The sequence below is a fragment of the Empidonax traillii genome, unplaced genomic scaffold (assembly GCF_003031625.1).
Source record: "Empidonax traillii isolate 1590-97213 ecotype Southwest subspecies unplaced genomic scaffold, ASM303162v1 scaffold689:size842923, whole genome shotgun sequence".
In the NCBI taxonomy this organism is placed as follows: Eukaryota; Metazoa; Chordata; class Aves; order Passeriformes; family Tyrannidae; genus Empidonax; species Empidonax traillii.
Window position 1 is genome coordinate 414,555 of NW_020955882.1, and position 16,498 is coordinate 431,052.

Sequence of the window (16,498 nt, forward strand, 5' to 3'; positions counted from 1 at the left end):
ACAGCTCCATGAACCACAGAAATTTAATACAGGAATTTAAATGGCTACTCCTTCACTAGAGAGGCCAATCAGATTATCCCTTTTTAACTTTAGTTCATTCAACAGGGGGGATGGGGAAGAAATTTAAGATATGAAGATATGTAGTTAAACTAAGCACTAGAACTCAATTAAGCAGCATAAAAGGAAAGAGCTTCAAGGATGGTAACAATCATTTAAAATATTATTTAAAGTATCTGCACAGAAATTTAGGTTTCATGGCCAATGAGGTATTTCTACAGAAGAAGTTCCAGCACTAACAAGCAGGGAGCTCCCTGTGAGGAGCAGAGTGTAAGCTCATGTCACAACCCAACAGGGGATGTTTTGTAAAACACAGATTAACCTTAATCATAAATATAATCACAGTATATTTAATGTGCAGAGATTTACATTCTAAGGAGTTAATGGAGATTGCATGGATAATTCTCCTTAAAAGCAAACACAGGAAATCTTCTGTTTAAGGAAATATTCTGAACTGGGTTAAAGCAATACTGAATTCCAGTACCTATAGGGTGTAAGTTTTCTTCAGAAAGCAGAAAACTACTCGTGTGTGAGAGATTAGGCATGTAAAAACTTAAATGATGTCACACTGAGTACTCCAGCATCAAGCACAGGAGCCCAACTGGAGTCCTTGCAGAGGCTGGAAAGCTGTGAGCCCTCCCTGAGCACACAGGGCTCACAAAAGGTCCATCAGGGCACATTGAGCATCTGTCACAAAGCACTCAGCACCAGGCTGGACAGGGAAATACAAATCTGTGCTCATTCATTAGCATTATGCCAGAGAAGAAATCTGCTGGAGAGTTTGTAAACAGCTTTCCCACTCTGGCAGAAACTTTTGCAAGTTCCTGTCAAATGGAAGTTTCACTCAAAACCCCTCCTCCTTATCCTGGTTCCCTGCCTATGGGAGGGGGCTGGAGCAACATGATCTTTAAGGTCCCTTCCAGTTCAAACCATTCTATGATTCTGCCATTCTCTCATGTGCCAAATCAAGGGTTACACTACAAAACCTGTTTGTCAAGGCCTCTGGGAACCAACAGCCATGTATGAGCAGGCTTATACAGGCAGGAGTTAAAGCCAGGCACAGAACTAACTATACCTCACAAAAATTCATTACCTTACCAGGTATGGAAAAACATAGGCACCCAATTTTTATTTACTTGTCACACAGGCAGCTTGGTTATCACATTTTTATTCTGAGTCATCTGTTCAGTTACAAATTCCTTTTTGCTACCCTGAGTGCTGTGAGTATGACACTTCCCAATTAGGAGCTTACAGTCTACAAAGCAAGGACTGGTATTTCAATTCAGACTGCTAAAAACCCACCAGCTTGCAGATTTGCTAGCAGAGAGGTGGTTGTTTACTCCTTGCCACGTAGCACTCACTCATCAAGGAAAACACTTAGCAGCATTAACAGGACTCTTCTTATATATTCCTAATTAACTGACATTAAAGCAGATTTAGGAATGTGCTGGTTGATTTCCATCAAATGCTGATCCATATATATATATATATATATATATATACACACATTAACAAATCTGAAGAAGCCACCAGGTTTGCGACAAGCAAGTGTAAGTGCAGGCCCACGGGTGGCTCCACATCACTGATAACAAGGAAATAATTCAACACAAAGAAAAATAAATCCACAAGAAGAAAAATCCTGATGAGGACATCATCTGTTGACTCATCACAGTCCTGTGAATGTACCACACCGACTCCTTGCAGCAGTAACTGATAAGCTCTGGAATCATTCACAAAGCCGTGTGACGGGGTCTTTCTCAGACCAAAGATGCCAAGGCCCTTCTCACGCACCCCCTCTGGGCAAGCACCACAGGTAGCATCAGCTGCTCCTGGGATTGTCCTGAGAATTATTATCTGTGTGCTTATTGACTGTCACAAAACCAAAGAGACAGAGATAGATTCTGTCATACACACACTGGAATTCAATTCCTAACGAAGCCTTATGCTGGCCTGCCCGGAGCATGAGGGGCCAACATCTCATTTCTTCAATTACTAATTCAATGGCTTGCTAATGATAAAATCCAACACATGTGACAGTTCTAGAAATGAGATGGCAGAGGATGTTAAACTTCAAGCAGCATATTCTCTTCCTGTCACAGACGTATTATTGCTGTGCAAGACCTAAAATCACCACCTGCGACCCAACCACTACCAACATACAGGAAAACCAGCAGTTTATATAAGTTATAAACTTATATCTGACAGCACATATCAGATATTTTGAAGTGTATGAACTGAGAAAGACTTTGTATCTTTCAGGGAGATAAAAAGGAAGATGGGGGAAGAGGGGAAAAACTGAATTTGTTTTTCCTTTTCTGTGCACAGAGACTACTCAAAGTTTGTACTTCAACATTAGTACTGGCTTTAACCTTTGATTTTCAGAGCAAATCAAAGTATCCAGAACAATTATTTTCAATTAACTAATTTGTCTAGATCAGATGTATATCCTGCCACCCAGCAGGAAGTTTGCATGTGAAGAGAGAAAAAAAGAGAGAAACCTTCACATTCAGCATTGTGGCCCTGAAACCACAGCGGTACAAGCCTTCAACACAGCACCGAGTTTAGAGTCTGAGTTGTTATTTCAGAGCAGCAAATGAGCTGCTGTTACCTTTTTTGATGCTTGAACTACCACTACACTATTTTCAAGCAAGTAAACACGACCAAGGACGACAGTGATAATGCTGTATTGAGCTGCACTTGGGATTAACTCACTCCGAAATCACAGTTCAAATTTCCTAAGCAAAGAAAAGGAACCCAACAATTCCTACATCTTACCAAAAGAACTCTATCCAAAACCAATGAAAACCAAGAATGAGCATTTCTCTGTCCAGTGAGCATGTTAAGCTTGACCCCTAAACCAAAAAAACCCAGTGTGCTTTCTAACTAGTGCCTGAACTTCACTTCCACCTACGCTGATGAAATCCAAACCACTCCACTGCTCCCCTAGCAAAGAGCGGTCCCAAAAACGACAAGCACGGAGACTGCTCTACTTCACCAGCCTTGTGAGTAAAAGAAAGTGCCAGCCAGCCCCGCAGAGCCCACGCTGCCAAGGAGGCCGAGCAGACTCACCGACACGTAGCTGCTGGCGTCCACATTATCTGTGATGGTCTGGCGCTCGCCCCGCTGGTTGATCTTCCTGTACCTGCGACGGGACTGCCGCGCCGGGACCTCCCTCTGCAGGATGTTCTCCTCATTGTCCTTGGAGTTCTCCACCTGGAACACACGTTCGGGTTCCTGGTTAAACATCCAGTTCTTCCATAGCGCCGAGAGCCGATGGAGCCGTGGGAAGCTCATGGGGAAGGAGCAAACATGGGCTCGGGGCGGTTGAACTGCTCTGGTGAGAACCTCTCGGCGGGTCTCAGAGCTGCTCACTACAATGAGCCGGAGGCCGCGGTTTCCTTCCAGGAAACAGCGCTTTTTTTTCAAAGAAGAAAAAAAGTAAAAAAGGCCCACGTATCCTCTAAAGAACGTCACTCGTCGGTAGAAACCCGCCTGCACCCACATGTATCACACAACACAAGTCACACACAATGCTCGTTTCAAGCGTAGCTTCAACACAGAACTCACCATTTCCTTGTGGATTTACAATCTGGCAAAGGGACTGAATTCTATCCCGTTTTTATTGGTGCAATTTTTAAAAGCTAACTTATTTCTAGAAGCAGTCACAGCGAAACAACTTCAAATATTCCAGTTTTTTATAAATAGCTGCTTCAGCTGTGTCATACTGCCTTCTAATCGCTTCCAGTGGATTATGAAAAAATAACTGGAACTTGATTCATATCTTAATGTTAAATATTATTTGTGACTAAACATTAAAAATTAGGTAAATTTATCTTGTTAGTAAAAGCCAACATGAAACCTTTTATCTCACTAGTTACAATTTTTTTTTTTTCTATAAAAAGCAGTCTCATCCTTTCCCATTTCCTTTTGATGTTTTGGAAAAATATCTCCCAGCAGGAAGCAGAGCAGACATGCATGCAAATAGCTGCAGTGGGCAAGAAGCCTTTCTACAGTGTATTTACCATACTGAGGTTTTTACTATCCTCAGTAGCTTATTTTTATTTTTTTCCATCTCCGATTTTCACTTGAAAATCCTAAACATTAAGACTTTACCACTGGAACAGGAGAAGAACCTCTGTGTGATCTTACACAGCCCTCACTTCACACACTCAGGTAAATTATCTCAAAATTAAAATTCTAAAGGTATAAAGGAACGAAACCCAGACAGACTTAACAGACAGGAACAGGAAAGCAACTAAACGACCTAAACCATCACAAAAGCAAGATCACATTTACCTTCCACATAATTTTTTCCAAACAGCTAAGTCTGTCTGAGGTCAGAGGAAGGTACAAGCAGCTGGGTTTGTCTTGTAGGTTATTTTTGATTCCACAGAGAGAGAGAGACATTAACAACACAGGTTAAAGATACAATAGTTAAAAGAGTGAAGCTCACACCACAGTATTTTAAAAAAAAAAGAAATTGGAAAAGCCAAGTTCCCCCTGCAAGAGACAACCACACTTTTCAGCAGAAAAGGTGAAACCCAGGACAACAACCAAAGCTATCCAGCTGCAGTATTGCTCTAAGCAAGATGGTACAAGGGAGTAAAAATACAAGGCAGGTAGGCAGAAATACAAAAAGAAAAATAAGCCCTTTTAATCAGGCCACTTAGAATCATCAAAAAATGTAGGAAGACGCTCGATACAGAAGCCTTTCTTCACCCAGCATAAAATATGGATTTCTAGTGAGCAGCAATGTTACTCTCAAATTATACAGAGGGCTTCCCAGGGTCAGGATGTTTGGTTTGGTACTCATCAAATAACCAGAATTGTGCTTGTTTCGTTTTTAATGCATTATCCTTTTTTTCTTTGCTTTCAGTCTTACAAGATCATAGAAACTAAAACAAGCAGTGAGTTTCTCCAACAGAAGAGACTAACCTGGGCCTGAGACTGCTGAGGAGGCTGGACAAACCCTTCCAAAACTGAGGACTCTCATTATTAAGAAGCCCCAAACTAACAGGTATTTCTAAGGCTAAAGTTAAACAAACACTCAAGTGAAAGAGGAAATTATTTTTCTTCCACAATTCTAACTGAAAACCAAGAAGTGGGCATAAATACATTATTTTTTAGCACTAAGGCAAAACAAACAAGTGCTGAAAATCGAGAAACTGAGACCACCTGCTTCCTTCAGTTAGTGCACTGCTGTTGACAAAAGCAACATGAAAATCAGAAACCAGGAAAGACCTCCACGCCACAGAGCTCCCAGGTGAGTACCACCAGCACCACCAGCATTTTGAGTCCAGCTGACCATCAGGCTGTTAACGCTTCAAAAGCAGTATTTGATGTGCATGAACAGGACAGGCAGACCCAGGTGCCCTCACTCAGCCGTGATTTCAACTGGTTAAAACTAAAATTTCTGTTAGCAGAGAGGTGTCATCCCCCTCACCCAAGTCCACCACTAAACCCTGTTCCCAAGTGCCACATCTGCCTGTCTCTTAAATCCCTGCAGGGATGGTGACTCCACCTGGGCAGCCGTGCTAGGGGCTTGACAACCTTTCCTATTAAAAAAATCTCCCAAATATTCAGTCTAAACCTCCCCTGGCACAGCTGGAGGCCGTTCCCTCTCCTCCTGTCCCTGTTCCTTGGGAGCAGAGCCCGATCCCTCCTGGCTCCCCCCTCCTGTCAGGGAGATGCAGAGGATGAAAAGGTCCCCCCTGAGCCTCCTTTTCAGGAGGATGCTCCCATGCCCCCACATTCACCCATGGCACTGGCTATGAAAGCACCAAGGAGTGACAGAAAGGACACTTCAGCACACCAAGACATGCTGCAATTCCAGGCCATTTTCTTAAGTGATAAATGGGCCTATTATTAATTCAACAGATTGCTCAGCCTCCAAAAATATGAGTTACAATGCCCATTCACACACTATCTGTTATCCTCATTAACTTAAGTTGACCACATTTTATGGCCTTTAAAATGGGTCAGTTCCCAGAGGATTCCCACTACAAAACTGATTTACATTCCAAAGTAACAGGAGAGAGGAAAAAAAGAATTTTAAAAAATCAGTCACCAGCAGGGAATGATAGCGTTCTTCAGCTCCATTAAAGGAGCCAACTAATTATTTTGCTTGAAGATAAATATTCATTACTTATTAAACCTCATTATTATGTTGCAAATTAAAAATGAGAGAAAATAAAAGAATTAAGATAAATTATTAAGAATTAACCAGGGAAATGAAACTCGAGTACACCTTGTGTCAGTGCAGATCATTAGCAAGGTGCACACCACCACACTGGTGCTTTTTTCTCACCCTGTTTGAAGTTCTACCCAGAAAATACAGTTAATAGCACCGCTGGCTACATTTACCTGTAAAACATGAACATAAAACCAAAAAAGACACAACTCTGTACTTTTAATTCTCTGATCTTCCTACAGGAAAAATATACTGAAGTTCCAGAGAAGGATGTAAGATACTTTTAAGCATCTCTATACTCTTGTTGGCATTTAACCACAATTACAGATAATTCAAGAGATTTAAAATACAGTGAACAACTGTCTGGGCTGCACATTTCTCTCCAGGAACACCCAGCAGCTTTTGACGTTGCTGACATGGCCAATGCTGGCTTCTCCAGCTCCTGTGATACTGTCTGTGTTCCTCCGAAAACACTCAGCACAGTTGTGGCTACTCAAGTTACACACACAACACTCGTTTCTCCATAAAATATTTTAACAAGGCCAGTTTCTCTCTGGTAGCACACATTGCACAGAAGCTCCTCTTTTATTAGCATCTTCCTGTTTTTTGTTGTTGTTGTTTTGGGGGTTTTTTGGGGTGTTTTGTTTTTTTTTTTTTTTTTTAATTTTTACAACAATGGTGATGTGACCACAGAAGGATGTAGGTATTTCTTAAGAATTTCATGTTATATTTTGCCTATGAAATATATTTCATGTAAACTTGCAAGTGCACTTGCAGTGAGTCAGTCACCAGCAATCCTCCACCAGCCCAGGTTGCTCCAAGCCCCGTCCAACCTGGCCTTGGACACTCCCAGGGATGGGGCAGCCACAGCTTCTCTGGGAAATCCATTCCAGGGCCTGCCCAGCCTCACTGTAAAGAATATCCTCCTCATATCTAATGATAACAGATCTGCTGGGTGAGTGTTTGCTGTTCTGTGCTGCAGGGGCCAGGAGTGTTGAGGGCCAAGACACCGGACTCGGGTGCACTGAGCATCCCAAATCCCGGGCAACACTCGGCCCCCAAATTTAAACAGTAACAGTGCAAAGAAGCAACGGCAAACCAGAGTGCCTGGGGCATTCCCATGACATGGCTGCACACACTGTCACCCAGACAGTCCTGTGCATCCCTCAAGGCATCAGTCTCCCCCCAGAAGAGGCTTGGTAACTGGGGATAAAATAAATGAACTGTTTCACTCCAGAGGATGGAGACAGGCTTCCTGCACTCTTAACCTGCACTTTATGTCATACTGTAGCTTAAAATATGTGCTGCAGCAAAGAGCATATTACTGATGGTATCAGAGCCCACGAGCAGAGTGAGACTGACACTGCACAAAGGACAGCAAGTGTGCTTGGCACAGGACACCACTGACATCCCCACTGCTACCGCACTGTGAGACACAAGTTTCTTACAGAAGCTGGATACTCACACACTCAGGGAGTAAGAGACACTGTCAAATATTAGTTTTAATGTTACCATATCTAGATCTAAGGCAGATAAATCAATAGCAGTCTGGAGATCTGAGACTGATTAACAGACACGTGGCTTCTCAGCACAACAAACAGTTTTGTTCCAGCTCCATTAACAACACGGAAGATGAAAGCTGAAAGAGATCTTCCCGTGTCCCCAGGCACACTACTGGGGCACAACAGCAGGCTGCACTATGGAAAAGCAATCCTAATATTCCAGCTGCTGACAGCATGTGCACATCAACCTGGCAAGGGCTGAGCTACACTCTACAAGCAACACTCTGTGCTATCATCTATATGTGCACCTGGCAGTACCAGTAAGCTTTGTGAAGAAGCAGAAGGAACCCTGGGCATTAAGGTTGGTGACAACTAAGCTGAAATCCTTATTTCTTCAAGCTTGCTAAGGAGCACTCTCATGTTTCTTCTCCTGCCTACAAGCCTTCACACCATGTGGCACTGCAAAGGGTTGGAGGTAGAAGGCTTTTCCTCCCAGACACGGCCACTAAAAGCAATGAAATGGGAGATGGGGGTGTAAATAAAATATTCAGGATAGAAGTCTGTCATTGCCTGACTCAGGAATGCTCAACTCAGCCGTGACTGTTAGGCTTTCGAAACTCAAGTAAGCATAATTTTAGAAAGAATGACCTAATCATCATCATCATTTACCCATCTAGATTAAATTTACATAGCTACTGCTGTTACGAGAGCAGCCATAGGTATAATTGAAATCAAGGCAATTTTGCTGCAATTTTATAGAATACTTTACAATAAGCTTTCTGCTGTAAAAGAGAAAAAATTGCTGAAACCAGCAATAGATTTAAATACATGTGAGAAAAAAAAATCTGTCTTACCACAATCATTTCTGAAGGCTCCAATATGATACATTCGCATCCTCGCTTTCCTCCAGACTGCTTGCCAAAACTAGAGTGGGATGGGGAAAAAGCAAACAAAAAAGAATGAGATGAACAGCCTATTTTACCTTTTCAGTATCCAAATTGGCAATGGTGCAGGTTGTTAAAAAAAAAAAAAAGGACAAAAAAAATTGATGAAAACTATTGTGTGAAAAAATTCCAACCAGATATCATCATTATCATAATTTTTAATTTATTCAGCCCTCATCATGGCCTGCTATGTAATGCCTAAATTTAAAGAATATTCTTTCGTAAAATCATTACAACTTGCAGATACTCAAAACCACTTACAATACATTTCAGTTCTGACAAGAAAACATTAGTAAATTTCAATTAAACATTAAACAGGCTTTGTAAAAACAAATATGCATTAATTCCAAAGACGCCAAAACACTACTTTGCACGCAGCACTTTTAACAAGAGTTAACTCCATGTCACCCCTTCATCCTTTCCCAGCAAAGGGAAGGACAGGGAATCTCTTCTCCAACACTGGGCCTTAACGTGTGACCTCTGCCTTTGTGTTGCTTACTGTGCCATCACAAGGTGATGGTACCACCGTGATGGGCTCTCTTTAAGAAATATGGAAAACCACAAATGCAACCAAGAGTGAAGGGCAGTGTAATACAGCACCTAAGGAGAGCAGCTAAAAGCAATCTGATGTGCTTCAGCTCATCAGCTCTCACAGACAGCTGCCTTCAGGACACCCAGCAGGGGTGGCTTTGGGGGGAATCACCTCTGGAGAAGGCACCGTGCAAGCAGAGCTGAGCGAGACACTGCACAGTGACCTCTCAACTCCCTCCACGCGTGCCTGCTGTGGCACCTGCCACTGAAAACACCTGCTTTCACATATTAAAGTGAGTTGGTCCTCACTCCAGGCCCCGTGGCGGGTTTGCTCAACCCACGCTCTCCCTGAGCCCACAGGAGAGCGATCCCAGGCCCCTGTGCCGTGGAACAACCCCCTGGATGGCCAGAGTGGCTGGACTGGCAGCCCTGCATTAGCAGCTCAGCAATTGTAGCTGCTGTGTTACAAACTCAGGCTGTCAGCATCAATCACGTTTTAACACCTACCGGCAGGTGAGACAACCGAAGAATCAGTTAACGCAGAGCAGGGATTAATGTGTGAATTAGAAGGAAGTTAAGACAAGTGTGGAGACAAATCCTTAAGAAGTGGGTCGGCTCCATCTGTTTTCACTGAGGTTGTGTTTGGAAAGTGCATCTGAGACTCCAGCCACACAAGATCTGAGCTGCATACGTGGTCACCTTGCTGAGATCCATGACCCACCACCCCTTTGTACAGAACACCTGAAAGATTCCTGCTTACAAACTGCGTGTCAGCACTCCAGAACTCCTGCAGGATATGTGCTCTTACAGGAAAAGAGCAACTCAACTGAAGCTAAACTAAAGTAAGCTGAAGGAGGGGATGTTTAGATTAGATATTAGGAAGATATTCTTCCCAGTGACGGTGGGCAGGCCCTGGCACAGGTTGCCCAGAGAAGCTGTGGCTGCCCCTGGATCCCTGGAAGTGTCCAAGGCCAGGCTGGACGGGGCTTGGAGCAACCTGGGATAGTGGAAGGTGTCCCTGCTCATGGCAGGGGTGGCACTGGATGAGCTTTGAGGTCCCTTCCAACCCAAACCATCCTGTGATTCTATGACACTGTGAAGTTACCCAAGTTACTTCAGAATATTCCAACACAGAAATCATCAGTGTAATCCCACTAGGATAAAGAATTACAATTAACAGGGGCACAGCAGCTTCCACTGTCGAGTTTTGACTTTGCTAATGGGCTACTGAAGGGGAAAAAAAAAATATTTAAATTACATGATTGCCATGGAGTGATAAACGACAACTAAAATTTTCTCACCCAGACCGGAGAAGCACAGGTTTCACACAGAAAACTGGCATTTTCACACATCTATACTAAGAAACTCAGAGCTAAAATTTTCATGCCTTCTTTTATGCTTTTTCCACACGGCATGTGAGCCAGGCATGACAGTCTTGTGTATTTGCAATACATAAAAAGAATGGCTGAACTATTCTCATTATTGTAACAAAGTTAATTCAGTTCAGAAAATACAGAAATGTCATTTTTAATGTCAACTCCAACTCCAAGTTGAACTGAAATTCCATGTTAGGATTTCTTCACAAATCAAAAAGTAAAGTGAGACCAGCTTTGCTATGGGATAATTTTCAGTTGCAAAAAAGAAAGAAAAAAAAAGTTACAAACAACTGTAATTCTATTCCTTACAATACAAAGAGATTTTTTTTTCCCAAAAAAATACAAAATTCTAAAGGAATTGTGTGCAACTGGAAATATCAGTTCTTGCAGCTTTTAAAAGCAGAAACCATCATCATCAGTTTTATCAAAAACAGATTATTGCTACGTCTCCTTTAGTTAGGAAAAGTCTCCAATTTCCTGCTGCAGGTTGTTCAAGCACAGTGTTTTTGTTGTGCAACAACAATTTCCCAAACTCCTCGAGGTTGAGGAGGGGTTGTTTTCCTTTCTGCTTTGCTTTACATAAACACATTCCTGAAATTCAGCAACTGTCCAGCTCCCCTCTGCTCCTGTTGCAGCATTTGCTAATTAAGTAATGGCAGTAAACTCTAAGGAGGAAGAGGAGAGTGCTTGGAACAAAGGTCACGCTCTTGGCACCATCATTTCTGCTCCATCAGGCACTTTACAACAACCAAACACTCGAAGAAGGATTAAGTTCCAAAGACAAAACCCACCCTGCTAATCCTGAACTACTCACATTAACGAGTCAATAGGTCAAGTTTAATTATTTCCTGGTGCACATCATGGATGGTTTATCGATTATTCCTCAGAGCTCCTTCCAAAGGAGGAGGCAGCATATGGTTTCTCCCCAGCCATAACCACCACTGTGCCTTAAAAATACCCATTTTTAACATTCTTAATTAACATATGCAACATGTTTTAGAAACAGGGATTTTAACTTTCTTAATGACTTATTCCATATTTTTCTCTAGAATACAAATGTTTTGCTTCTCTATTAGTTAAGAGGTTTGCTGACATCAATACACTTCACTAATCTGCCAGTTGTAATCCAGGCTTCAGAAAAACGTTCATTCCTAATTATTTGGAAACGGAAAAGATATTCAGTTGAACAAAGCTTTGCAAGGGGAGGAGATAAAACCCATTTGGGAAACAAGGTTGGCTTCCTGTGACAACAAATCACTTGGAGGTCTTCAGTTGGCCATCGAAGACCCACCCAAACCTAAAATAGGCTGGTTTTCAAAGGGGAGGGCTGTGGGAAGTACACCTAATTCTGGAAGAGATGGGGCAATCTATCCTCTGGTACTAAAAGACAGCTCTGCTGTGGTGCCATGGTGTTGTTTGCAGGTGCTGCCATTGGTTAATCCTTCTGCTTACCCAACCAGCACCCACAGACCACCACATTCCCACAGGGATGGCACTTCCCAGGGCCAGGTCTGCACCCTGGGGAGCCCATTCCAACTGGGCACCTTCCAAACCACCCCAGCAGCTTCCCCAGCCACAAGCACATCCCCAAACACCGGGCCCTCCTGATGTCACATGTGGCAAGACACACAAAAAAAAATAAAACCCAGGAAAGCCTCATTAAGGTACAGCACGTTACACTCACTCCAGTGCTTTCAAGCAGAGAGCAGGAAAAATAATCCAATTAAAAATTTAAATTAACACTGAAAGTGTGAGAAAACATGAAACTAATGTAAATTAAGCTCTACTTATAATAAAAACTATGTCAAAGAGCATACTACCACTGGTATAACTGTTAAAGTTTTAAGTGATCCAATAATTCATTTGGCATTGTTAAAATACGTGTGATTTAAATAAGCCTTGAATGTAACATCATTATTCTATAGCCTCCCACTGCTGGAAGCCCAGAAAAAGTCAGTACTATAAAACTACATTACAATTTTTTTTTAAATTTATCATTTTATTGTACACTCCTGCAACTTAATATTCATCTATTACATCTGCACCATTAATTTTCAGACATTCACTCACTGCCCTGCAACACTGTCATGGGAAAAAAATGTCTTCCACATACCAAAGGCAGCTTTGTTTATGCTTGATTTACAGATGCCTCATTTGCAAGAAACCTTGTTTTTCCTCCTGATTCACCACTACTCATAATTAAAAATGCTCAGGCAGCTGCATCATGTGATTTTGGAATGTAAGTTAAACTGGCATGACATCCTATAGCAACCACCAAGGGGTGTTGAGGCCATGGGATCAGACTGGAGCTGCTGAAAGGTGCCAGGGCTGAAGGTTCTGCCATCAGTCACCACCCAAGCCAGGCTGGGCAGGGCTTGGAGAAACCTTCTACAGTGGGAGCTGTCTCTGCCCGTGGCAAGGGCTGAAGTGGATGAGCTTTAAGGTCCCTTCCAACCCAAACCAGTCTGTGATGCCATGACTTCCCTCAGTTCATCTGTCCCTTTTTCCACTGTGTGATCTGTTCATCCCTCCACAACTGCAGAGCCAAAGGCCAAAATCTCAGATGTGCAGGCAACTGAATATGTGCCTGACTTCACAGGGGATTTATCAAAATTAATCACCGCAGAGACCCTTTTGTATTTAATGCTCCCCTTTTCACACCCATGCCCACTCCCCAAAACAGCAAGGTGTTACAGCTTGAAGGCACCGAAGCTGTTAGAACAACCCTTTTTGCTTTTACAGAGCGAGCTATTTAGAAAAGCCTCCGATGCAACGTTATTTTGAACATAATAAAGCAGCTCTTCAAACAGGATGTGCACAAACACTTATAAGCTTTCTGAACACAAGTGTTTAAATCTGTGTTAACATTTAAACAAATATTTAAAAATTCTTCATATCCAGCTGTTGGGCAACCTGAGTATCCGGTGCTGAAATTACACCTGGAATTTCAAGACTGACAAATTTAAGCAATAGTTGTCACATTTCACTTGAACTTTTCTTGATATCAACATGCTCAAGTTATTCAATGCTGATAGTTTCTCATTCTGCATTACTCAGAATACAGTACATACAATAAAGGTAAAAACACAGCCTATCCTGAAGAGCTTTCAGCCTACAAACAGATGGAGACCGAGACTGAATGTCTTATTACTTGCCTCAACACTAATTAGCAGGCATCCTCAAATTTACAATATTCTCCTACATCCTGAAACAATATTTTCAGATATTTTGGGCATCGAAGCCTTCAGTGGCAGGATGTCAGGTATTTTACATTCTGTTCTGTACTTTCCAGGAACTACAAAATCATAACATTATCCTGGCTGTGTGAGTTGGTGTCAATAAAGCAGAGTTATCTGTGACTCCCTGCAGGAACACCCAGCACTGTGTTAGGGTAGGACTGGGCCAGGAGCCTGATACAGCAGTTTATCAATATAAGCAAAGGGGTTGCAGATATTTTGTTATGAAAACACTGGTGTCTCAAAGTGTCTGTCGGGCTGCTTTTAGAAACAGAGAGATGAAGACAAATTGTACTTTTTTGGCACTGCAAAACAAAGCACCTGACCCCGCTCACCCAGTAATCTGGATGGATTTCTTCAATGCAGAAACATTTTCCATGCAAGTGGGCCTGGACAAGACGAGTTGCACGAGGAATGGGAGGCAGGGTTTGCATTACATGCTGTGCAAGTCCTGAGCTTTTCAAAGTAACTTCATTAGACAAATATTATAACACTTAACTGCATCAGGAAATGGTTTAAAGGAAACCTGAGACCACAAGATACATGGCTGAATGCAAAATACCTATTTCAATTAATGCTCAGTCATCAAAACCCATTTCTGCATTAGCTCTTAATAACAACATTTAGCAGGTTTATCTCTCAAGCTTGCTGAAGTTTTAATTGGAAATTATTTTGGAGGCTGTGTAACATGCTACTCAGTTTGCAGGCTGCAAGCTCAAGATCTCTGTACTAATTACTTTATACTCTGCACACAGTGACACTTCAAGGGGGTCGGTGTCTCACCTACCACTCTCTGTGAAGCTTTCCAGCTATTCCAGGCCATGGGATTAGACAGTCTTAGTAAAACTGTATTTTAGTTATAAACAAATCATACATGGCCCTTTGCTCCCAATTTCTTTTCTCCTGGGACTTTTTTTAGTTTAGCCAGTAAAAAAAACTCTGTCTGTGGCACAACCAGCATCCCCTGCAGTCCATAAAACCCTTAAAGGGCAGCTCTTGTAAGGAACTACGAGCAGAGCAAAAGGAAGTTACTGGTTGGGTTGGAAACACAGACAAGATTATTTGGTCATATATATAGTTGTGACATGCCTGAGCACAGTCATTGTTCACCCTTTTGGCTTTCTCAGAAGATTGCTCCATGTCAAGAAAGATGTACTCTTAGTTTGCAACACCTTCCCAGCCCTTCCCCGAGGTCAGCACGTCCAGCACAAGGAGCTGCACTTTGGGACACCAGGACACTGGGCCTCCTCTCAGCCACATTCCCTTCTTCCTCAGAGCATTTTCATCCCAGCACTAGCACTGCCAGAGGAATTTCAATACTAACAACTCTCTCTGAATTAATTAGTTTTACAAATACATTTATTGGTAGCATTCCCAAGTTGTTGGTTCACTTACTGGCTGTCAGGCAACGCTACAAGTTACAGCCACCACTTAACAGAAACACCCAGGGAAAACATCACCTCATCCAGAGCCACAAATGCACTGAATAACCACTGCTTTGATCCTGTGCTGAGTATAAAATCTATGAGTCTTGATAAGCACAGGCATGTAAGCCTCAAGCTGTCTTCATGAGAGCAGAAAAGTAACCCACAACAGTTGGCTGAGAAGAGCTTTCCAGTGTGAGGCAAACACTCAGTATCATCCTGAGACCTCTGCAATTTTTAAATTTCTTACTGTGTGACTGTAAATCACAATTCAGAACCTTACTGGCAACTGCCAGTTTGTCAGACATTAAGTTTGCTGTATGACAGCAGTGGACTGGCACACCTGGGTTCAGACCTTGGGAGGAAAGGGACTATCCACACTACAGCCATCAGGACTGGCATTCACACACAAGGGATGCAAACGCTATTAACAGCCACAGCAAGTTTCAAAATACAGTAAAATATTATTTGTAAATATTAGCACAAAACAAACTAAAACAATTTCAACCCAAGCTGCTGTTCACGATGAAAAACCAGGAGTTCCTCTTTCAGTATGACAATTTTCCTGATCTAAGCATTTGTGTCTTCTCCTTTTACTAAAGAAAAGAAAGAGAAATGGCTTATTGAGTCACTGATGCATCCACAACTCTTGTGAAAAGATACCACAACACAGCCATGAGGCCATTTTGAATAAAGCAAACGTTTAGGGAGGGTCCTACTCGCTGTATGAGTAGGACAGTGATTCCAATTTACTGCTCTTGTGAGGCTTGGGAAGAGCTTGGAAAAAAGAGTATTTGTTTTTAGTAAGACTACATCTTGAATGTTTCAAGAGTTTGTATTTTCCCTTGGAGGTTCAATTCTCACAGCTGTAGGAGGCTGTCAGACACATAATTGGCTTCAGAAGTTCCTCCAGGCCCTTGATGCATCTCCTATGGCTAATCTTGCTGTGAGTAATCTCCTTCAAATATCCTGTTCACATGAATTATCTTCATTAACAAGCAAGGTTAACACAAAACCTCTTTGACTTGCTGACATGGTTTTCCATCTACAAATCTAATCGATCCTGTTCTTTTATTCCAGCCATTTCTTTCATGTTAGAGGCAAATTCTTATCCTCCCATGCCAAATCTATTGACAAATCCGTTCTCCAGGCAACAGGGCAACCAAGGTTATGCCATCTTTGTGCCTGGTATTGCTGACTGATCTGCTCCTTACCTTAAAAACCTTACAGGGCTTTTC

General features: G+C 42.2%; 1 protein-coding gene across 7 annotated transcripts in view; it reads right to left on the reverse strand.

The window, feature by feature from the left end:
* The window catches only part of RAPGEF6 (Rap guanine nucleotide exchange factor 6), a 113,626-nt gene that overhangs the window by 70,430 nt on the left and 26,698 nt on the right, over positions 1-16,498 (reverse strand). For all 7 annotated transcript variants that reach the window (XR_003573034.1, XR_003573033.1, XM_027899801.1 and 4 more), the window contains exons 5-6: positions 8,604-8,673; positions 3,127-3,270 (exon numbers count right to left, since the gene is read on the reverse strand). Coding sequence is in view for 5 of the 7 variants with exons in the window: in XM_027899801.1 (XP_027755602.1) it covers positions 3,127-3,270; positions 8,604-8,673 (214 nt within the window). In the remaining 2 variants the exon portion in view is untranslated. The remainder of the gene's footprint in view (positions 1-3,126; positions 3,271-8,603; positions 8,674-16,498) is intronic.